The 24,762-nt window shown below is 44.9% G+C and overlaps 1 protein-coding gene across 1 annotated transcript in view; it reads left to right on the forward strand.

The window, feature by feature from the left end:
- Positions 1–302: 302 nt before the first annotated feature.
- Positions 303–24,762, forward strand: part of LOC123963831 (solute carrier family 13 member 5-like) — a 26,102-nt gene continuing 1,642 nt past the window's right edge. Inside the window, exons 1-11 of the mRNA XM_046040899.1 lie at positions 303–470; positions 5,610–5,738; positions 8,803–8,939; positions 10,105–10,337; positions 11,973–12,098; positions 13,089–13,272; positions 14,406–14,528; positions 14,752–14,964; positions 23,242–23,348; positions 23,441–23,562; positions 23,818–23,979. Coding sequence (XP_045896855.1) covers positions 357–470; positions 5,610–5,738; positions 8,803–8,939; positions 10,105–10,337; positions 11,973–12,098; positions 13,089–13,272; positions 14,406–14,528; positions 14,752–14,964; positions 23,242–23,348; positions 23,441–23,562; positions 23,818–23,979 — 1,650 coding nt within the window. The 5' untranslated portion in view covers positions 303–356. The remainder of the gene's footprint in view (positions 471–5,609; positions 5,739–8,802; positions 8,940–10,104; positions 10,338–11,972; positions 12,099–13,088; positions 13,273–14,405; positions 14,529–14,751; positions 14,965–23,241; positions 23,349–23,440; positions 23,563–23,817; positions 23,980–24,762) is intronic.

A 24,762-nucleotide genomic window follows, 5' to 3' on the forward strand; every position in this document is an offset into this window, starting at 1 on the left:
GCTGAATTTGTGCAGAAAGCTGAAAGGTGAGTTCAGTCTGAGGGAAAACAGGAGATCTGGTTTCCTCTCCGGTGTTTGCTCTGCTGAGAGTTTAGATAAAGTCTGCAGGGACAGTGTGTGCGCGTGTGTGTAGTAACTCACATAAAGTTAATATTTATTTTGTCAACCGTGAAATGCATCACAAATGTGTTGGAGGTGTGGGGGGGGGCAGAGAGAGAGAGAGAGAGAGAGAGAGAGAGAGAGAGAAAAGGCCGGCAGACAGAGTGTGAGCAGTGAAGAGACAGGAGGCTCTTAGATGTTCTCTGATAGTCATTTAAACTTACTCATCATCACCTTCTTCTTCATCATCATCCTCCATGGCGGTTCTTCCTCTGCGAGTGAAAATGCTGCGGCAGCTCTGGAGGTTGAAGGGCGCCGTCGTCCTGGTCTGCAGCCCGTTCATCCTGCTGCCACTGGCTGTCAGCACCACGGTGAGACCAGTTCAGCTTTCATTTACCAGCAGCTTACTGGACTCATCTCAAGTTAGCACTGCGCTGCGCATGACTAGTTCAAATTACCAGTTTACAGAGCACTTACCAGTCTAAATAACCAGTCAGCTGAAACCTCACCAGTTTGTATATATGTTTATTATAACACTTTACAGTCTACTAACCAGTTTATATGACCAGTTTACTGAACACTGACCAGTTAAACGTAACAATATTACAAATAGCTGATATCATAAATTAACCAGTTACACAAACCACTTTCCTGCAGTCTGCCCAGTTAAACTAACCAGTCTAGTAATGTCTCCCCGCTTAAATGAGCCACTTAATCATAAAATAATCCAGTAAACAAAACCAGCTTATAGAAAACTATATACTGGAAGACTTTAAAATAAAAGGTTTGCTGAACAACAACCTGTTAAAGTTACCAGTTTATGGAGCACTAACACTGACCAGTTCATGTTACCAGTGCACTGAGTGCTGACCAGTTTAAATGTACCGACTGATATCATAAATTAACCTGCCATCTGTCCAGTCTGCTAAAGTCTAACCACTCAAATGAACCAATTACTTATAAATACTCCAGTTAACAAAACCAGTTTATTGAAAACCAACCAGTGAAACTAACAGGCCTCAACCAGTGAACCAGTTCACCACTAACTGAGCACCAGCAGAGGGGACGGAGGACGAAGAAGGACTCTGAGTTACAAGTGAAAGTCCTGCGTTCAAAATCTAGGATACTTAAAGATAAATGCGTAATGAGTATAAGTACTTATAATAATAATAATAATAATAATAATAATAAATGTTTCATTACTGTCTGATAATTATTGATGCATTCATGTGTTCATCACTTTAATGTTGCAGCTGACGAAGATGGAGCTGATTTTAATGAACTGCTGGCTGATTTCCATAATGATTTATGGTAATTTATTAGTTTGTATTAATATTCTGAATACGTATAAATTAGCTTAAAATGGAAAGACTTAGTTACATGGCTGACCAGTTAAATAAACCAGTTTACTGATGATTAAACTGGTTTAGAGCCTCTGGTTGCTTCTGGTTTGTTTGGGCGTTACGAGCACAGCTTCCCGTCACTGATTGACTAACAGAGTCTGGACGGGTTAAAAGTTCAGTTCATAAGTTACTCAGAAGAAAAAATCTTCACAGAAACACAGAGAGAAAAACAACACGTCAGAATTCAGAGCAACGCTCACCTCCTCCCCCCCCACATTACTGGATACATAAGTATCCTACAGACGGAGGAGGAGGAGGAGGAGGAGGAGGAGGAGGAGGAGGAGGAGGAGGAGGAGGAGGCACTCTGACCGTCTGTATTTCCAGCACCAACATGTCTTCTGGCTGCCGCTCGTCTCACTGAACTAAAAATTTCCTCTGTTTCATCACAATTCTTTTAAATTATTTGATAAACATTTAAAATAAGCTGTAATCTTTTTTTCAGTGTGTGTGTATATATATATTTTAAAGGGAGCCTGAAGATAAGTTTGTTTAGAGAGAAAGATTTTTATAGTTTTTGGTTAAAGTAGTAAAATGCTAGATTAGTATGTTTACGCCCTTTATTTTTGCTCTATATAAGTTAGATGTTGGTTAGACTCTGCACAGCCCCGTCAGCCAACCAGCAGCTTCACTATCAGAAGCTCACATATGCTCACATGCATCTCACCCCATGTGGAAAATGACTTTTCCCTAAAAATACATACAAATTAATTTGTCAGCTGTAGCTGTATAATATGTTGCCCTGAGCATGGCCTTCTTAAAGAAACAAAAAATCAATAAAACTTTCTTTAATGTGTCAGAAAATAGACATTTAGCTGAGGGGGGGGCGTTTTACCCCACTCTACCCAGAACGGCCCATTTCCAGCTTTTCCCGATTGCTAACACACAAAATGCAGAATTTGGCCGGTTGTGTCAAATCTGTACACCCAAGCCAAAAACAACAACAGCAGGAGAGAAACGTCTGACCTCTGTGTCAGAATGAGCTCCTGCGATCAAAACCTCACGCTTGTTTTTCAGAAGGATCAATAAAAACACGCATGCAGGAACGTTCAGTGAATCTACTCACATTTCAATAAACGCGCCAAGATTTAAATACCGTGTGGCGTGTCGCGTCCAGCCGTGGACCCCACCTGAGGGTCTGTGGTTGGCGGTGAAATGCCGTCCAACGCCACGCTGAAAAGCTCAATCGGACTGAGAAATGGGGAGTAAAGGGGCAGCTCACCTGAGGTCTGTGTGCGGCGCTACAGCTCTGACTGGCTGCTGTCTTACTGTTTTCTCCGTGTGCTCCCTCCTCACTGAACCATTACGTTAAGTTTATTCACACTTTACCCTTTCTGCCACATTTCTCTGGTCACACTTCTTTAAGTCTAAACACTTCAGTATTTGCGTGACTGTCACGTCGTATCAAATTCATGGAACCCATCTGAAAATCTGGGCGATGTCGTAGTCATTGGTTCATGAAAACTTGTTTATAAAATTCCTCCCTGCAGGATTCAGAAGGTTGATAGTATTTTATGGTTTTTGTGTGTAATTGAAATGCAAACTTTGGTTTCTATGGTTTTGGGTCAGAAGTCAAGGGTTTAGAGAAAAAACAATTTGTGTTTCAAGTGTCTTAATAATTTCAGTTCTTGAACAGAGTGTGTAATGTGCAAAGCTGATAATGTGTCTGTGTGGAAGGCACGGCTGCTGTTTTCATGCTAAGCTGTGAGTGTGTTCGCCATCTGGAACAAAACCTGCATGTTGCAGCAACACATCATCATTTATTATTTCTGATCTGAATCTGCCTTTGATATAAAGTAGCAGAAAATGGAAAGTAAAAAGGTGTGTGTGTGTGTGTGTGTGTGTGTGTGACTGTGCGCAGGTTTCTTTGTCTTCACGTTCGTAAATGAAAGTGTAAACAGAGTCAGAGTCCTCCCAGGAGCCTCTGGGGCCCTGCCAGGCGAGCTGCAGGGAGAAGAATCTCTTTAACGGGTCATTTCACCTCATTGTTATGCTCTCCCTGATCCTCGCTGCGTTCTCACGCTCACCCCGTGCAGCTCCACGTGTGTTCTCCTAAAAATCTGCCTTTAAGGACAAAAACATGGCTGTGGAGAAACGTGTAAATGCTTCATGGCTCCAGTCCGGGACGCCGCAGAGAAGTCGTCCATCTCCTCCCAGCAGTGGAAGAAGTACTCAGATCCTTTACTGAAGCAAAAGTATGTAGGTAGTTTTAGTTAAATGTACTTACAGCGAAGTAAAATAGTTTCACTATTAAATCTTCGGAGGCAAGTTTGCGTTTGCAGAAATATTCAGTTAAAAAGTGTTTAAAAGAAACAAATCATGAGCTGAGGGGCGTTACGCTGCAGATTATAGATGGAGGCTGTGTTGCCTTCAAACGAGAGACTTTCTACAGTCCAGCTGTTTTTCACAGAGTGGATGTACAGTACGAGTTCATGCCTTTCATTTTTTTCATCAAGCAACATTAAAATAACAACCGAAAACAAAGAACTTACTACTTTTACTTCACATAGTGGTGGTGTCGTCTCAAATCAAACACCTTCTCGCTGCACAGCGTCGTTTTAATGGTGATTTATAACCAGCCGGGTCATTATCAGAAACATCTGACTGCAATCGCTGACCGCCAAAATATCTGCTGGCTTATTTGCTCCATCCGTCGTCAGCCGCTTATACGGCAACCGTTTTCACGGGTTTTAAAACACGTCGGTGGCCCCTCCGCTTCCGCTACGTAGCCAAGATGGCGACCGTTGAGGGTGAGAACCTTTTTGACCGTTATCAGGTACACCCTCCGAGTACCCATAGTGCATTGCAGCCTGCCATACTAGTCAGTGTGAACGCACTGAAAATAGCAGGTGAGAGTTTGAACCGGCTCTGATGCTTCATGTGAAGTCTCTTGACATTGAAGTCACACACAGGGTCGCACATTCCTTCATTTTCCTTCCTAGGAAACGTGTTCCTTTTGTAGTTTTGTCCATCGCTCGTGTTGGTCACGGGAACTTTCGCTCCCCGTCTTCACAGCAGATGACTGATCACCTCGAGATTGAAGCTCGGGGTTCTCGGCACGGGTCTGGATCAACACGTCTCTACTTTCCACAAAAACAGCTTTTTGTTTTTGCAGTTTAATGTGGTTTGAATGCAGAGACAGCGAGAGGAACCTGCTCTGTTTGTTCTTTCAGACTGAATCGGATTATTAAATCAGCACTCTGAGCCCGACAAATTTAGGGAAACTTCTGGTCTTTATTTCTGAGATTTAAAAGAGTGTGTGGATATTATGGGATGGTTCCTGTCATCTGAGGTGTGAAAGGTGTTAATACCAAAACCCAGAAACGGATTTGATAAATACTGTAAAACTTCAGTGAAAGGCCCCCACCCTGCCTACATTAGGAAAACTCTTGCTCAGCAAAGATGGGAAATAGACTGCTGTCAAAATATTTATTAATGTAACTGTTTATCGCTAATGTATCCATTATAAATCATTAATTTGATCAAGGCCGACCTCGTGCAGAGAGAGAGAGAGAGAGAGAGAGAGAGAGACCCTAACGCTAAATCTGAATCGTTCCCGTAAAATGAACTGAGCGACGTGTAGCAGGTCCACACTGACAAGTTTCAGTCTTTAGGTTTGTATGTGTGGTCTAAGCAGCTCATGTGGGCGACCCGCTGGGTTTCAAGAACTTCTATAAAAACCAGATCAGGCGTCTAATTGAGACCTGTGCAGCTACACCAGGTCAGAATTAGGGGACAGGCATCTAAATGGGGCGCTGCTTTACGGTAAACGCTGCCGAACATGAAGCTTTACATTTTTCTGACACTTTTTTATCCAAAGCAACTTACAATTATGTCAGAGGTCGCACGCCTCTGGAGCAACGAGGGGTTAAGTGTCTCGCTCAGGGACACAATGGTGGACGTGTCACAGTGGGGGATTGAACCCGGGTCTCTCACACAGGGCAGGCGTCTTACCACCAAGTGAAGACCTGGTGTGTGTGTGGAGTGAAGAGGAGGCTGTAACCTTCCTCACATCAACACAGGAAACTAAGTGATACGTCTGTCGTCACCGTGTTGTTGTCCAAGAATCTGCATCAACCTGAAATATTGTGTGTGTGTGTGTGTGTGTAGGAAGCGGCCTGTGCTTATGTCATAGCCCTCATGGCGGTGTACTGGTGCACTGAGGTGTTGCCGCTGGCGGTGACGGCGCTGCTGCCGACCATCCTGTTTCCCGTCCTCGGCATCATGGAGTCCAAAGACGTAAGACTGGACACACACACACTATACTACACTCTGTACTACAGCCAGTACTACAACTACTGCAGTATGATACAGTCTTAGTAACACTGCAGACACACTGTAGATATACATGATGTAGATCAGGACTCCAGACTCTTTGCATTTAGTTGAACCCAAAAACCTTCTGTCATTTTCAATTCCTCTTGGTCTTTATTTGAATCACAGCACAAACAAAAAATGGCCAAAGCTTCATTACCGTGAATCAAACCTTCAAAGTGCTGATGTTTAAAGTGTAGACAAACGACTCAAAAGCGAGTGTTGCTCTCGACTCCTCCCCGAAAACGGAACTGAGGGAGCTTCTCAAGTCTTTTTTTTGTTGTTGTTGTTTCCTTATTTGAGCTGCGAGCGTCCTCTGAGGAGCTATGAGCGAGGATACATCAGTGCATCCTTCGCAGAAGTCTTTTACTGACCGACACGCCCCCTTACTGGGTAGACTGTTGATTGGACGCTGATCCGATGCAGGACAGATAACATTAAACTCAAGTTTTTCGCTGCAGAGTCTTAAATTTGATTTGTTTTATGATTCACTGTCTTGTTAAAATCTGAGTCCATTGTATGTCTGAACAATAAAAACCCCACACACAACTTTATTTATTAGAAAGATTTTATTTCTCCCATCAACTTTTATTATGGAGACATCTAAAGTCCGAGAGTCTGTCAGCAAGAAACATGTTATACTTTCTATTCAGTCACAAGTCCTTTTAGGCAAGTCCTGCCACTCGGCCGCCATCTTGGCAACGCCTCCGGGCAGCTATTTCGACTAACAATACCAGGCTCCTATCTGAATGAATGGGGAGAGCGCCAGAACCGCACTACATAAACAGAATCAGCATTAAAATCTGATAAAAATCGCTGAAAAAGTTTGACAACTTTGCCCCAAAATAAGGTTTAAAAAGCGTTTTTTCCCGATCAGTTCTACTTCTACTACGCATGCGTCCAGCGAGGAAACAACAGACCCTTACGTCAGTCGAACGACATGATTGCCTGATATGTTTCCCACTTTGGCAGTTTAAAGCAGACGATTGGCTTTCTAGCGGGAGGGGCGGGATAACCGCCATCTTTGCCGTTACGGGCTTTCCCCATAATTGTATTGAGGATGTGACTGAGTGGCGAGTCTCCTCTAAATTGTCTCTGGTTTAGTCCAAATAGACGACAATAAAACATAGTAAACAAGTTAGGAGTCGGACAAGTCACTAAAGTGCACCAAAGTCTGTAATGAAGCGAGCAAAGGAAGATAAAGCCTGCACATCCGGACATCTCACCGACCGCATCTGATGAAAGCAGCCGCCGGCTCCGCGAGTAAAATCAGCTGATGAGAGCATGAATGAAAGAAGCTGGCTAAAGAAACAAGCGATTGGTCAGCATTTCCTCTGAGCTCCCAGGAAGTGCTCCATGCTTTGAAGCCAGTTTTACTATCAGCCAAACAAGCATCTGTAAAACGGTGGATATTTTCTTTTGAGCGTCACTACCCTCCGCGACGTGTTGTACTATCGGGGTTTGATCCATCCGGTCAGTAACATTTGGAAAGTCTAGAAAAGCCACACAATTGTTATTTCACCCCCATTCAAGTTAGTAGAGGGTTAAACAGGAAGTTAGCCGGCTCCACGGCAGAATACCCCCCCGCCAACCAGCGTTTTGGCGGTCTAACCGCAGAGCAACACGGATGCATACGTTCGCTGGCGACGCCATAGGTATCTGTGTCGAGCCACTGCAGGAGTATAAATCCAGCGCCCCTTCTCTGCTTTTGATTCTACGAGTTAGTTTGGGGGGAAAAACAAACATAGAGGTTCGGCCGGTGAATAAAATTGTTCTGCGAAATGTTAGCTCCACCAGTGTCACCGAAAACATCTAGTCACACTCGACAAATTGGTGTCACTCTGGAGCCCTGTGGACGTTGTGGCTGTCATGGTTCCTGGCAGGGACGCTGCTGTTTTATGGTTTTGGGTCTTGACATAAAAAAGATTTACTAAAATCTAAAGCTGCGTGCACGCTGCAGGCCTCGCCGCTCACTTCAGATCTAGTATGACGTCAGAGTCGCACTCCGATCTGTCCGTCCTGACTGAGGTCGCTTTTCGAACAATCAGACCGGTATCTGATTTGGCCGCATATGAAAGTGGCCCAAATCTAAACGGATCAGACTTCAGAGCCGCGTTTCCACTAAAAGTACCCGGGACTTTTAAGCCCTCGGATCTGTTTTTGAGGAACTAAAAGGTTCCTTCAGGCCTCTGTTGTGCGTTTCCACCGCGGTCTAAAGACCTGCGAAGTTCAGGCAGATTAACCAGCTGGCGTAGACTGTAGGCCTGCACGCCGTACACAGCGATGCACAGGCATCATTACTTGTAACCACGATCCATGAGCAACATTTATAAACGAACATCGGATTTTACTGAATATAATGAAAAACTACAGGCTGTGTTTGATCATTAAAGCAGCTTTTTGAGTAAAATGAAGAGACGCACGATAAAGTTTGTTGAGCGTCGGAGGAACGAGCTTTATTACCTGCTGTTATCCGGAGAGGAGGAGACCGCCTTCAGCTCTGTGTAGAAACTTCAAACAACCACTCAGGACCCAGTATTTAGCTTCACCCTATCAGCTGTTCGCTGTAAACACACCGCTGCACGCCGGCTGCTGTTTCCCAGCAACACATTTAATGGCGACGTTCGATCTCAGGCGACGCCGGCGAGACTCGTGCGGCTCTCTGACTGCTGGTTGTGATTTATTGGTTTGCAAACAACGGCGGAAAAGAAGAGCAGTCGTAGAAAAACAGCCGCCATCCTCCAGTTAAAGCCAGTAGCCTCTACTCGCACATTCAGAAGTTCACTGCACTGGTACTTTTGGAAAGTACTACCCCCCTAAGCAGGGACTCTTTGGGGTCTTTATTGCACCCCCCAGAGCTAAATGTAGACCCTGGTCCCTCCGGTGGAATCGCAGCGCATGTTACCTGTTCACACTACTCTGCAGTCTGAACGCAGCCTGTTGTCATGATTTGGCTCCGCCCTTGTAAACTGTTTCTGTTGTTGTTCAGGTGTGTATGCAGTACCTGAAGGACACCAACATGCTGTTCGTGGGGGGGCTGATGGTGGCCGTGGCCGTGGAGCACTGGAACCTGCACAAACGCATCGCGCTCAGAGTGCTGCTGCTGGTGGGGGTCCGACCCGCCCTGTGAGTCACCTGATCTCAAGTACCCACACAGACTCTGAACAAAACTGTGTATATTAACACACACGCGGAGGTGCGGTGGCGTTATTTAGAAAGCTCTTTTCAAAGCTGAAAATGACAAATTGTAACCAAAACTCAGGTCTCACAATGAGGTTTTCTTTGTTTGAGGGTGGCGCCGGAGAAAAGGTCACATTGTTACAAAAGCGTTAATTTCCTCTTCGGACTCTGAGTTTGTCAGGATCAGACCTGGCTCAACTTTCCATCTGTCAAAAAATTAGGTTTGTACTAGTGTTGTAGTACTCGAGACCGGTCTTAAGACCACTTTCTGATGGTCTTGTCTCGGTCTCGGACATTGAGGACACTTGAGGATTTTATTTCAAGACCAGAACTCTGGGAATATCAATAATTTGCTTTTGCATCGTCTGATTTATTTAACATCCGAACTTTGATTGGATGTAAAACTTATTGCTTCAAATGCAACCAGTAACCCTAAAACATGTGTTACCGTTAACACCCACCCCCCGCGATGGCGATGCTTACATTGGTTTCAGCTCTTAGTGTTTCTTTGTGGGTGTTTTAATGGGAATGTGGATCTTTCAGATCAGTTTGAGAACCTGTGATCTCGTTCCACATTTTATTGTGTGTCATGTAATGCGGGGAACTGGTCTTGGTCTTGACTCTGTCTCGTTTTGGGCGGTCTTACTACACTTGAAATTAACGCTGACACCAGCTTGCTGACATTTAGCATTTAATGTTCAGGGTAGTTTGATTAATGCAAAGTTAGGATTTATCTGTAAGCAGGCTGACGGGTCTTGATCTAGTGGGGAATTGTACCTGTTGGCAGCGCTAGATGAAAAGTCAGGGGATCACCAAAGTCATCAGGGCCCATCCTCTGGAGATTATGAGTGTTTGAACCACATTTCATGGCAATCTATCCAATAGGGAGACCGAAATGTTGGACGACAGAGAGACTGCTAACCTAGCTGTGGGATCCATCATGATTATTGTAACTGATGGAGGACAAAACTCTCCAAGGTTCAGCTGAAGTTAATGAGGCTTCAAAGATGGTCTTCCTGGCACTGCCCCCCCCCGATCCTGTTTCTGGTTCTCCGGTCTCTTTCGTTGACGAACATCGTGTAACATCATCACCTCTTCCTTTGTCTCCCAGGTTGATGCTGGGGTTCATGGGAGTTACAGCTTTCCTTTCCATGTGGATCAGCAACACGGCCACCACCGCCATGATGGTCCCCATCGTCCAGGCCATCCTGGACCAGCTCAACGGCAACGCAGACCCTGAACCCTCCTCCAAGACCCAGAAAAGCAATGTCGACCTACACCTGGAACATCAGGAGAAGAGCAGCAGCGTCGTGCAAACTGCTGCTCCGAACGTCCTGGAGAACGGTACAATTAAAGCACCAGACCCTCCTAGGTCAGACGTCCTGCTTTAGAAAACCATCCACCAGTGTCTCAAAATTACATCAACATTGGACAAATCTGTAGAGCACAAGTTATTCAGGACCAATGCAGAAAGTAGTAAGTCCTTGGAGGTGGAGGTAGGGGTGGCATGATCCAGGGCAGATCAGAGTTTTTGATCTGTCACAGACCAATAATGTTCACCTTTTTTAAAAAAACTCACAATATCTCCCTAATCTTACCCGAGAGTCCCCCAAACCAGGGGCGGAGTGGCCAATAAGGCCGGTCCATTTCAGGCGGAACTGGCCGGGGGTCAGGAGTTTTAATATATGATCCACGCCAGCTGGCCGGTCAGCTGCAGCGAACGTTGTCTGTCAGTCTGGGCCAAAGGGGGGGATACGAGCGGCCCCTCCCAACTTGGACTGATCCTCGTTTTTGCTGAAATCTGATTGGCTCAACGGCGGCGATCAAAACAGTTTAGGCCTACTTTCCATCTGGGGCGAGTTTAATCTCCAAGTTTTGTGGCGAAAAGAGAGAAAGGGGATAAAGAAAGTTGTGGTACCGAAAAAATAAGAATTAAGGAGAAATAAATGTAAGAGGCAGCTGAATGCGCCTAATTAACCAAAGTTCTTGGCAGAGAGGTTTCTGCACAGGCAGAGACAGGTGCTGATTAGGAGGCTAATGCATTTATTATACACTGAAATGATTTATATATGCATTTATGTACAGACATATACATTAGGCTGTATATAAGCGAGGAAGCTCGGGATGTTTGTATGTGTATTAGCTGTTAAGGTCAGTGCAGGTGATGCATATTATATTCATGTTTATTACTGATGTTCTTCTTGTGCATGAGTGTGCTGAGCCACGGAGAGGCCTACTCAGACCAGAACCTGAGGGATTCGATTTTTCTGCACACGCATACACACACTGCTGTATTTTATGGGAATGCATTGTAGTTTTTAATTATATTTAAGTATTTTAGCCCTCTGATGAGGAGCTGTCATCCTTAGCTGTATACAACAAAAACACTAATGTGTATTAAAATAACTACAAAAAAATATTGCGCCCCCAAAGGGCGCTCAGATAAAAGGCCTCTCCAGCTCAAAGCCCCGGGCTGAATTTCAGTCCCAGTACACCCCTGACCCAAACCTCCCTTTCCTGAGCCACGTCTACCAGCTCTGACTGAGGCATCCTGAGGTGTGGAGACATAACCTCTCCACCTAGTCCTGGGTCAATCAGTAATCGTGTTAAATTATCAATAACAATATTGACCAAAATATAATAATAATATAATAATGATTGCAGCCCAACTAGAAGATGAAGTGAAAAGCAGTCAAAGAAAGAGAGAGAGCAGAGATTAAATATGCACTTGAGAATAAGGAACAACTCTTTAGGACAGTCGTTCCTTCACTCAGCTGATGGGAATGTCATCAGTTTACCAAAAACAAGTATCGGACAAAACTTTGACCTGGAAAAGTCGGAGGATCACCAAAGTCTGTGTTCTCTGCAATCCATTTAGATTCATTCATTCAATCTGTAACAGTCCTCAGTGACTTTAAACACCGTGGAATTAGGATGCACTGAGAGTCTGACACTGAACTTCTGAACGTTTCCTTCCAGGTCTGCATGAGAAAACCAGCACCCTACAAGACAACGTGTCCCCTGAGGAGAAGGTTCAGATGGAGAGACAGGAGATGATCAAACCAACACCACAGGACAAGCCTCCATCAGACTACCGCGGGCCTGGTGAGTCCTCTCAGACTGGTCCTCTTCTGTCAGCGCAGCCATCGGTTTCTGTTCAGTTCTGTCAAATATGAAGAGCAGCTTGTCCAGGGACTCCAGGCTACAGTAGAATAACACACCCACAGGCAGGTTCTTTCACCAGAAAGAAGAAGTGTGGAATAGAAAACTTGTTCTGCTGCATTGAGTTTCTTTGTGAGTTTGGAGGAGTATTCCTTTAAATTCAGATTGTGGTGGTGGATCTCCGTTTGTGCAGGAGACTAGAGTTCATGTTCCATCACAGAACTGCCATTTGCCTTTTTATTCACCATAACCACGATCTTTCCCCAACCTTAACCAAGTGTTATAGATTCCTGTCTGTAACCTTACATCAACTATAGTTTATTTGCCCAAACCACCATCTTTCCTCAGCGATGACTGTGTGGTAGTTGTCGTGTGCAGTCACTGCAGGACTGTTCAGAGCTGGGACGCCTCTGGAAACTTTTGTTGGTGCCTTCATGGGTGCTTTGACACCTAAACTTTAGCAATGTGATAAGAGTGCCACAATTTGGTTCAAAAATCAAACTCCTTGAAGAAAAAAGACTTCAGAACGTATGCTTAATGTTTTTCTTCAGTGTCAAAGTAATGCAGTCATATTTATCTGTACATCAGTGGGAAAACTGCAAACAGGAACTGTTATTAGCTGAGTCAGCAGACTTTTTAATGGTGACAATTTGCCAAAATGTGAACAAATAAGGGTTAAAAAAGAGCACATGGTTATCTAATGGAAGACACAGAATGATTCTAGGCGTTCGCTGTAATGAGATCACAGCCTGCAGGGCTCTAACTTCAGATAATGATGATGAAGGAGAGTCGTGGATGACTCGCACGGTCAGAACTGCGTTTTTTAAAAGTTCACAAAGTTTACAGAAATGAACAGAAATCAAAGGCGGCCTGGAAGAATTCTAAAAGCTGCTGCATGATTTGGAAAAAGTAAAATGACAGACTGTGTGGCAGTGGTCGTGTCCGTGGAGAGCGCCTGCTGCCAGATGGAGGTGGAGGAGCTGAGCGACGTGGAGGAGGAGAGGAGGAGGTTCAGTAAAGGGCTGCTGCTGTGTGTGTGCTACGCTGCCAGCATCGGGGGCATCGCTACTCTGACCGGAACCGGACCCAACCTGGTTCTGATCGGACAGATGAGCCAGTAAGAGCCAGTACACAAACACATGAACCGCTGCACAGACAAACTACTGCACCAAGTCACTGAACTTCAAAGTACAGTACCTGAGTACTTAGTTACTTTCCAGCACTGGTCATCACGGGCTTCCGTGGTGGAAAGTACTGCACTTAGGTTCTGAGGTACAACTGCTTCTACTCCACTACATTACAGAGATGAAATTTGCACTTTCTGACCTGCACGTTCGAGAGAGTTCCAGGTGCACGGTGGTGCGTGACGACGAAAGGGAACGAAAAACGTGGCTGACTGTGACAAAGTGTGCGCACAGTTGCAGCCTCAGCTCTGCTCTTGGTGTTAATAAAAATTAGGGCTGTTTTTAATAAAAACAAATGTCTGAAGAGGTAATCCTCAAAAGTCCCTAAATGTTGTAGAAGGCTAAACTCGCTAATGTTTTAGGCATTTGTTCCATTTTACTGAATAACGTTTGTGCAGAGAAGATGACTTAGAGATCGTTTACTGTAACCTAGCAACATATTTCTACATCAGTTTACATGCAGAACAGGTTTGTGATAGTGTATAGTGTGTATTTATTTAATATAAATGCATGTAAAAAAAGACTTGGTTGCCTTTTTAGTTTACCATTTACAACGGGCGCTGCCATGGTTGTGCGACGTCATTCAGCCGCTACTCATGAAGCAGAGGTACTGTACATATAGTTCACAAGTAGGAAATCCGACTTCACGTGGCGTTCCATGATACTCTCTCTAGTTGGAGGTTGGAAATTTCCGAGTTGCCTGGAACGCAGCATTACAGCCTGAGGGAAGCAGCTGCTCTGGTTCAACACTTGGTTTGACACCGAGTCTTGTGTTCTGTTGGCACAGAAAACCTTCAGCATGTCAGGAGCAAAAGCTTGATGTTGTGCAGCCAGGTTTCAAAAAAACAATGTAGGAACCGGATATCGCAGGAAAGGAGGCTGGGTAGTCGTATAAGTCTAGCTCTTAGAGAGTAAATTATAATCTTACGCTGATATTTAAGATTAAATTATATGATCTATGATGATTTTGCTGAAGAAATAGCTGAACAGCAATCGGGACCTTCAATGAGCAAAATCTCACTACTTAAACTTCTGTTGTGACTTCCTGTCGGGCTCTTCCTCGCAGACTCTTCCCTCAGAACGGAGACGTGATCAACTTTGCATCATGGTTTGTGTTCGCCTTCCCCATCATGGCGCTGATGCTGACGCTGGCCTGGTTCTGGCTGCAGTTCCTCTACGTCGGCTGCAAGTGAGTCTCTTCACCAAAACACCCAAACACAACCCTTGATTCCACTTTGACCTTCCAGTGAGGAGAAGTTACACGTCTTCTCATGTTACTGCTTCATTGCACATTTACAATGACAATAAAGTTTCTATTCTGGATGCCTGCGTCCCGCAGACATGCTGCAGAATATCAGCCCGTGTTTTAATGAGCAGATCACTAAATTTACTTTGGCTTTCATTCGTTGCAGCCTGCGGAAGACGTGGGGTTGCGGCGCGGTCCAGTCGGAGAAGGAGCGAGCAGCGTACGAAGTTATCAGAGATGAGAATCGGCGTCTGGGGCCGATGAGTTACGGAGAGGTCAGCGTCCTGGGGCTCTTCATCCTCATGGTGGCGCTGTGGTTCACGCGAGACCCGGGCTTCATGGACGGCTGGGCCACCCACATCTTCAACGCCAAAGCCGAGTGAGTACCATAAACATAGTATACAAGTATAAGTTGCTGTTGTTGCTCAGCCCACACGGACCTGTGAGACACAGATAACTATATACATCCTGATAAAGGTCATTTTATATCCAAGTAACGAGATACCGATAAAGAATCATTTGAAATACTATTATCAATGAAATATTACGGGTTACCGTTGTAGTAACTCGTGATATTTCTCTGCATCATAAAGGTGGGGTAACTTTTGCAATTGTGGAGAAATCCAACACCAGAACAAACGCCATGATGTAAAGTGAACAACGAAGCAGCAAGTAACCTAATGTAGCTAACGTTAGCTTGGTTGTGGGTTAGCAAACTGTGGCTAACTTACTTGCTGCTGCAAAGCTAACGTGAGAGGACGAGACTGTCCCAGAGCAGCGATACAACTCTCCTGCTGCCATAGCCAACATCACAACCACAGCATGTCTGGTAAGCAGAAAGTCCGTGGGCGCGTCATTAAACGTTACCTGACACACACATCATGGCTGGAACGGCTGACTCCTCTCTTTGGTATGAGCTCCTCATTTTTGCTCGCGTGGTCTGAGTCCTCCTCTTAAGAATTATCCAGTTTTAGGTAAACTTCACCGCGGTGCAAACGGTGCAAAGATCCGTCCTCTTGCGGAAATATTAAAGTGTGGAATTTGCGACACAATGAAATAAACGTTAGAGCAGAATTGTAAACGACAGACGTGTTTCTATCGTCAAACGACAGATATCGTCATATCGCACAGCCCTAGACCGTGCGCCGTAATCTCCCATGTTTACAACCTTTTTGTTTTGCTAACTTTATATTCGGCTGTGATTCTGAGGAATAACTCCACTTCGCTGACAGTCCACACATTTGATTTCCCCCTGGTCTCCCCTCCCTCGATGTGCCGGCAGCATACCAGAAATTGGCCTCTGAAACAAATAAAGACAGAAGCTAAAGCCTACCGATCACAGAGTAAAAGTGAACCACCTATTACAGTATTATTGACTATTGAGACTAAAGACAACGACATTAAGGATCAGCAGTATTCCTGTACAGCTGGTCGGCCTCTGTTCATTATTACAGTCATTAAAAAGCAGAACAGCAGGAAGTTAGCTAGCGTTAGCTAACTAACATTACATTAGGAACGATCCACAGCAGACATGTTTCTGTATTTATTTTAGGTTTTGGAAAGAGAATAAATCCACCTTCTCCTTTCAGCCTCTCTGGGTAGTGACTGTAATTATTACTCCAGGAACAGCGTTTGACCAGATCTTAGAAAAATCCAGCCAGAAAAAGCTGGAAAACGACTCTTCAGCATTAGAGTCACTGGAGCGCAGCCATGAAAGTGTCGGACCTCAGTTAGAGAGAGTTCTATACTGCGCTGTGATTGGCCAGCTGTGTATTTGGGGCGTGGCTTAGTGAAGGGTCAATAGGCCCTAAATAAACTGCATTACCCAGGGGGCACTGCGAGATGCTCACCTGTTCCTGCTCTCACCTGATCAGAAGATCGGCTGCCTCTTGTTCAGACATATTATTACATGTTTATAAAGTTGCTCATCAGTGTCAGTTTTCATGAACCCACCAATCACAGCCTGGAAGGGGCGGGACTTTCAAAACGTTGACCTCATTGTTCTGCATGAAAGGTTGTGATTATTGATGAGTTAGCACTTAACAAATTAGATCACCGTGCAGACCATGAAACTGCTGTAACTGGAATAAATATTCTACTAGTGTTGAGCCGTACAGTACTGTTTTATCTGAAAAAATAATGAATACACTAACTGTAGCAGCCAGTACACACGCCATCACGTGAACTGGGAGTACTGGTACTGGACATCAATAACGCTTATCGTGGATTAAGATTGTAATGGACTCTGGTAATCAGACTGCAGTTCATTCACTCGTGAATCAGTGCAGAAGGGTTTCCTTCTGATTGGACCTGAGACGGTCTGGGCCGTAGTTTGTAGTCACAGGGTGAATCATCCTGTAAACTGCAGTCTGGAGTTCTTTAACGCTGCCTTGCATAAATGTGTGATTTCTGTGTGTGTGTTCAGCGCTGGTCCTGCATTAATGTAAAGTTCAGTTCAGAGGAATGAATGAACTCAAACTGCTGTTTAACTGAGACCTTGCCTCGGGGCCAAAATCCCTGAACACACAGGAATCAGAGGTGAAGAACAAACAGAGGAAACGGGGACAAACGGCGTCACATCACCAGCTGAGGGTCTGACCTTTGTAACTGCACGCTTCACCGGGCCGCAGGTCACCGAGGCTTTCCACTAGTGTGCCCCCTTTAAACATCAGCTCATTCTTTACACAAGTTATCTCTGAATTTTGACTGAAAATCAAGTGTTTGCATCACTGCAAAAAAAACATGCACTGATTATTGGATCAGAAGTAGAAAGAAGTTTATTGCCATGTAGTATTTTACACATTTACTGTGGTGATTAAGTGACAGACACGAACATACAGCTGATACAAATAAATAAAAAAATATCCAAAGATAGAATAAACATATCTGCAAGTTATAAAAGAATTATAGGACTATGTGTAAAAGAAAAACAAAACAATCTGGCATTTCATTATCTAGGGGAGAGGATGTGTATAAACAAGGTGTTCGCATCTCAGTGCGTCATTACTGACACTTTCAAACAGCGTGACTTAAGTGCAATTTATACTTCTGCGTCGAATCGAAAAGCCTCTGCGTAGCCCCCTACCCTACGCCGCCGCCTGATGTGCACCTCCTCAAAAAATTTAACTACACGTCGAGTCGACACGGACCGTAAGCCCTGTGATTGGTCGGCCTCGCAATGTCTCCGAGCCGACAGGAAGTGCCCGTGCTTTGTAGTAACATTTACGAGCGGCCAAAACGGCGGCTGTAACACAGTGGATCGATATATTTGACCGTCGCAACCCGAGCGAAATGACTCGTTTATCTATCAGAATGTGATCCACTCGGTCAGTAACATTTGAAAAGGCTTCACCAGCCGCACGTTTACAATTTTACCCACATTCACGTTAGCGGAGCGCTAAACCGGAAGTTAGCCTGCTCGGCCGGCAAAAGTCACCACAGTGGACGCTGCAGCGCTGCTGCTGACTAGTGTTTGGGGATGTAATTGCAGAATGACACGCACGCACCGTAGTATAAATGCATGGCTACGTGCATCAGAAGATCAGGAGGAGCTTTATTGCCAAGTAGTGTTTTACACATACGAGGAATTTGCTGTGGTGATAAGGTGCTACACGTAGACAAACATGCAGTCAACATAAATAAATGTAGAAATATATAAATATGGAATGAAAGAACAACGTTGCAGATATATACATGTGCATTATTCTGGGTCTGTGCCGTGCAGAAGTAACGCAACAGAATATTGTGTACAAATATATAAACTGACAACATAAAAATATACAACAACAAAGATCAACAACAAATATGTGTTACGTGCCCGACACGATTTACAATTTACATGTGCAGAGACGACTGTATTATTTGAAAGGGGGAGTGTCAGTGGGGGCCCGGGCCTTGTTGATGATGGACCCTGCCCTCATAGACCCTACGCAGGAGTATAAATGGGCCATTAGGCTTAGGCACTCATAGAGGCGCACCTGGTGCGTCTCATAGAGGCGCTGAAGGGCACCTTGGGCGTCAAATAACTACGTTTTGCCACTTTTTCTGAAAGCGTTGGTATTGGACGCCCTGAGATGAGAACTAAAATAAATATTAGGGGTGGGAATCACCAGGGCCCTCACGATACGATATATTACGATCTTAAACATATTGTCATGTTTTGCAAATGACCCACTTACGGTACACTAGATGGGGCTGTTGAGTTTTCTAGTGGACTGAAAAAGCAATAGATTTTATTATTCTAGTACCAAAAAGTTCAATTCTGATGTGCAATTTATATAATAAAAGACTTCATGTGTATCGATACACTATTGCCACAGAAAACATATCGATACTATGTGGTATCGATTAATTTCACCCCACCGCTAACAAATATATATAAAATTGATAAAATGTGAGACTATAAAAGAGGAACAGCTGCTGCAACACACACAGAGCTAGTTCTAGTTAACGTCAAACATAACTTTGGTTCTGGTATCTCTGGTGGATGTGGCGATGTCAGGTCACATGACCTCCTCCCACAGGTTCCCATCTTTGACAAACATACAGCGGGCCGTGTGAACCAGCCAGGGCCGAGACTTTTTAGCTGCATTGCCTGTAGCGCCACCTGCACGCAAAAAGACAGAACAGGAAATGGCTGCATGAGGTCAGTAAATGAAACTAATAGAAATATGTTGATTTTAAAAGTCATTTCTGAAGACGCCGCCCCCATACTGACACTGAAAAACTCGTCAGTAAGCGCGTCACCAGCGATCCGGAGACCTGGACGCAGACCTGTACAAGCTGGCGTGAGGTTAGGAAAGTTTACACTCTCCGGTCCTCATTTCACCTGGCTGGCTCCGCCCCCTCACCCATCGCCTGCTTTCTTATCAATACGTGCTCATTCATAAAGTGCCAGCTGGGTCACGGGACCAGCGGAGGACACCGTCCATCGATCCGTTTGTCCTGACGGATGTTCTTGCCCTGTTGGCTGTCACGTTTTTTTCTTAAAAGCGAGAGGAAAACACATCGGCTCAACAGCAATCTGAGAACAAACACAGCCTGTTTCTCAGAAGAGAGCAAAATCAGTAAACAGTTTCTACATTCACGCATTTCCTGGTTTAAGTTCAGTCAAAAGGTTTAAGTTCAGTCAAAAGGTTGCAAAGGTGTCAACCTGAAGTTTTCTTTCAGTCAGAATCACTTTTATAATCCTGTCGTGTGTTCGTTGTTCTTAAATTTAGCCCTGAGATCAGAAGTCATGTCAGTCTTTCATCATGTTTAGTCAAATTAATTCTTATTTTTTTTATCATTTCTTAGTCGACAGAATCTCTGAACATTTTTTTTGTTTTGTCTAAGTCACCAATAAATTAGTTTAGATAAACATTTAGTTGAATTTTAGCCAGTTTTGTTGCTGCTTCCACCTGACGGAACACAGACAGTTTGATCTGCTGTAAAATTCAGACATGCACCTTGTTACATAAATGTTCAGAAATTTTAACAGGATGGCAGCGGGACCAGGTCGGACTGTTACAGTGACACCACACAAAGACATCATGTTGGTCTCATTAAGAGTGTTGTAGAACACTTCTCACTGCAGTATTATTCCCTCAGAGCAAAGAAAACACTATGAATGAACCCGGAAGACAAGACTGATGGCAGCTCTGTGATGCTCTGAGCAAAGTGTTAAAATCGGCATGCTAACATTACAGCTGAGGCTGACGGGAACGTCTGTAGTTCTGCAGATTTGGTCGTGAACCACATTTCTATCCAGCAGCTGCTGAACCACGGCCTCGTACTTAAACGACAAAATAGGCCGATCGTCGAGTCTCAGAAACAACATATTAGACCGTTTTCCTAAAACGTTGGCAAGGACCTTTCCAGCATTGGTGAGCAAAGTCACATGATGTTTAACAGGTGGTAAAGGTTGTAAAAAAGGTGGTGGTTTGGTTTAGGAGAAGATGGTGGTTTGGGTTAAAATAAGTACATTAAGTCATCATTCGCCTCCCAGCAAGAAGGTTGGAAGCCGGGCGTCCCGGACCTTTCTGTGTTGCTCGTTCCTCCGTGTCTGCGCGGTTTCTCTCTGGGTGCTTCGGCTTCCCTCCACAGTACGGTGAAAAGACTGTATACATGGAGTCATTTTTCATTAAAGAAATTAACACCGTTTTCTGCTGTCGTGAGCATCTGTGGTTCACGGGTCAGTTCCCTTCTTTACTGATTCTGCAGCGCAGCTGAGTGGGATGCTTCGAACTTCTAAAGAAACAAGGGGTTAAAGGCGGCGGGCCCGGGCAGCAGCCTTGGACGAGCAAACAGAGGATTTCAACATGTTTCCTGATTACACAGGCTGATAGTGGAGCTCAAACAGCCGAACAACTGACTGAACCCCAACCCAAGCTGATGTCACTCATTGATGGAAAACAATGAAGGGACATTTACAGGACTGTTTTAGGAGGGAGGGGGTGCTGTAAAATAAGGATGCTTTCAAAAATAGATTATATGTATTAACAAAATGCAAAGTGAGTGAACAGAAGAAACATTTAAATCAACATCTGGTGTGACCACCTTTTGCCTTCAGTTTCTGAAGGACCTCTGCAGGTGGGTCGGCCCAAACCTCTTGGAGAACTCCCCACAGTGCTTCTCTCTCTAAAAATATTTTATTCCAAATATAGACTCATCAGTGCACCTGCTGCCATTCTTTTTGCACCCCAGTTCCTGTGTTTCCATGTGTGAAAAGAGTGGAGTCGTGCGGCCCTGTTTGCAGACCTGACTCTCCTGACCAGTACAGTGTTTCCTGCAGGAAGCATCATGTGCTGCCGTAAGTTTCTGTGTCGACGGTCCTCAGCGTTGCCCGTTTCTTTGTGCTTCTTCAAAAGAGCTTGGACAGCACATCTGGAAACCTCTGGCTGCCATGAAATCTCTGCCTGGGAGAGACCTTGCTGATGCAGAGTAACTGTCTTCTTGCTGTGCTCAGTTTGGTGAATGACTCTGACAGTAAACTGTCTTCGGCGACCTTTGCTGTGAAGTTTGTAATGATTGTGTTTCAACCTACGTATTGAATTTATGATCATTCGCGCCTGTTTGCTTCATACACCAGAAGACGTGCTTACAAAACCCCCGACTTTGTGCAAGTGTACCTAGAAGAAATGTTTTTTCTTCTGTATACTCATTTTGTTAATTGATTGAATTGAATGTTGTATTGACATTATTTACTTCAGGCTATATGGTAGAAGTGTAATATGAATAACAATAAATATTGGTAATAATAATGTGTACAGATAGTGTTCCTATCCTTAAAGACTTAAAGAGAATATAGCACCTTGTTTTTTTATTGCAGGTTAAAAAGAGAAAACAGAGGAAAACTTCGTCTGGACTTTACTGGAGCTGCAGCTGATAATTATTCCACTAATCAGTAAATAGTTCACTCTGCAAACTGTCAGACGTGATGTAATATTCTTGGTGTAGTTGTCAGAGTGAAGTCTAATGTGAGCCTCTAACTGTGTTTGTTCAGTCCGACGACAGCAGGGGAAATAAAATCCCTCCTGGACTGTTTTTGTTTTAATGAAAGTGCTGAAAAGGTTAAAAAAAAAAAAAAACACACACACACAAAAAGCACAAGATTTGGAAATCTCTCCGTGCTTTTGGATGCTGGGTGTTTGCAACTCTTGGTGTTGAAATCCCCATCTGTGAGCGTGAACGTCAAACGATCAATAATGGCTGAATACTTACTGACAGCGCTCCCCTCTCCGCCCAGCGCTCTCCCCTATATTATTAGAGTAAAGAATTTTAAAATGATCGTAAGGTCAATGTGACGTGACGTGACAGGGCGAACTTCTACAGTCCCGCTCCGTCTGTCAGAGTAAGCAGACCTCCACATGAACAAACAAGATTCATTAAACGGTATTAGTGGACATAAAGTCAGCTGTGCTGGCTGATGATCCAGCATCTCTACTGACAAACTCAAGCAATAAATAACTAAACTAATTTTACTTTACTTTACTTTCATCAGCTGCATCGGGCCGTTCAGACCGTTTATACTCTGGCTTGGCTGAATATTTAATGGTTAGTATTAACTGAGAGGTGTGCATCCATATTACCCAGCATGCTCAGCTAGTCAACATTTTAAATTCAATATGTTATCGGTAGTAAAAGCCGGTGCTGTGCTTTCCATCTTGCATTAGTCCAGAGGTTGTAACCTTGACTGCAGATCATCTGGTCAGGACCAGTCTGATGAGCACATGCAGTTTATAAACACAGCTAGCCGTCGGTGTTGAAATGTAAAAAAAAATATTTGTATTCCATTTTTTAAATCTGTCAGAGAACGCGACGCTGTGCGACCAAGAGAGGCGCTGCCCAGCTAACGTTAGCAACACAGAGTAGAAATGCACTGCAAGCTAGCTCGTCAGCTGAGCTTCCGGAGGGAGTTGACGCCGGACAGAGGACGGAACAAAAGCGTGGCGCAACTCGGTGGATTTTTTGGTTCTGATGCTGGAGACGCTCTGGATCCACTGACCCGTTCCTGGACATTCAGCAGTAGTTTAAAGCGTGACCGGACACACAGTTAGAAATGACGTGTGCTGTCACTTTCCTGAGGGGTGGTGAGGTCACTGGTTTCAGAGAGGAGGCTTCAGGTCGTTTCGCTCTGCTGCTTCCTGCTGATGAAAGAACGTTTCTCTCTCCGCAGGTTCGTCACAGACGCCACCGTCTCTCTGTTTGTTGCTGTGTTGTTGTTTGTTCTTCCCTCCGAGCCGCCGCCCTTCCTCTGCTGCTGGAGGCGGAGCTCTGACACAGGTAACACACACACACACGGGGACACGGACACGAACACACACGGGAACACAAACACATGTTTCTGTGCTACTAAATATTTTTTATCCAATCAGAGTCCCAGGTGTCGCGAGGCCCCGCCCCTTCTCTGCTCACCTGGAAGGTGACTCAGAAGAAGATGCCCTGGAACATCGTCCTGCTGCTGGGAGGAGGCTTCGCTCTGGCCAAAGGCAGCGAGGTGTGTGTGTGTGTGTGTGTGTGTGTTTGTTTTGTTTTATTACACTTGTGGGGTCTGACAGGTTTGTGAGGACCAAAACGTTGGACCCCAAAAGTTTAAAGAGCCGTCTGAGGGTTAAGACCTGGTTTAGGGTTCAGATTAGACATGTTGATGGTTAAGGGTCGAGTTAGGGAATGAATCATGTCTGTGAGGGTCACAGAAATGGTAACACAAGGCTGTGTGTGTGTGTGTGTGTGTGTGTGTGTGTGTTGCCAGGAGTCCGGTCTGTCCCGCTGGCTCGGCGGTCAGATGACGCCGCTCCACTCCGTCCCTCCCTGGGCCATCGCCGTCATCCTCTGCCTCCTCATCGCCACCTTCACAGAGTGTGCCAGCAACGTTGCCACGGCTACGCTCTTCCTGCCCATCCTGGCCTCCATGGTACCCAAAACACACGTTTCCACACACACATCCAGGATGTCGGAGTGAGGGAGGGCGGGGTCAACTACTGCACTTCCTGTAGATGTTTCACATTAAAAGCCCAGCTTGAGTGTTTTGAAGCCTCCAGTTTGGCGTTTTGGCCGTCGCCATCTTGGTCTGTGGAATCAGACGTGACCATATTTGGACAAGAGGGTGGAGCTAGCTAGCTTGATTACGTTAACTTTGATATTAGCTGGGATGCTAATTTTAGCTGGCGACAAACAGGCTTAAAACAAAACGTACTTACTGATTTTTTTTTTTTTTCAGCTGTGCTGGTTAAATATAGACAGCGCAGCGGATACGAGTCGCCTCTATCCTGATCAGCTCGTAGCCCCGCCCTAAAGCCTCCCCTGCTTCCTGGTCTCCGTTCCTCTAAATGGGACCATAATTTAATAAATGAACATCATGCTGTGTTGAAGAAGACTTGAAACTAGCGACTGAGACCATAAACTCATCAGGAAAGTGTTTACTGAGGGAATAAATCAGCTGACAAGTAGAAACATTTTCCCAGAGAATTCTATACAATCACACTTCTTTCTGCAGCCGCTGGAGTCGCCCCCTGCTGGCTGCTAGAGAGGACGCAGGTTTAAGTCGCCCCCTGCTGGCTGCTGGAGAGGACGCAGGTTTAAGTCGCCCCCTGCTGGCCGCTAGAGAGGACGCAGGTTTAAGTCGCCTCCTGCTGGCTGCTAGAGAGGACGCAGGTTTAAGTCGCCCCCTGCTGGCTGCTAGAGAGGACGCAGGTTT

The sequence above is a fragment of the Micropterus dolomieu genome, linkage group LG23 (assembly GCF_021292245.1).
Source record: "Micropterus dolomieu isolate WLL.071019.BEF.003 ecotype Adirondacks linkage group LG23, ASM2129224v1, whole genome shotgun sequence".
In the NCBI taxonomy this organism is placed as follows: Eukaryota; Metazoa; Chordata; class Actinopteri; order Centrarchiformes; family Centrarchidae; genus Micropterus; species Micropterus dolomieu.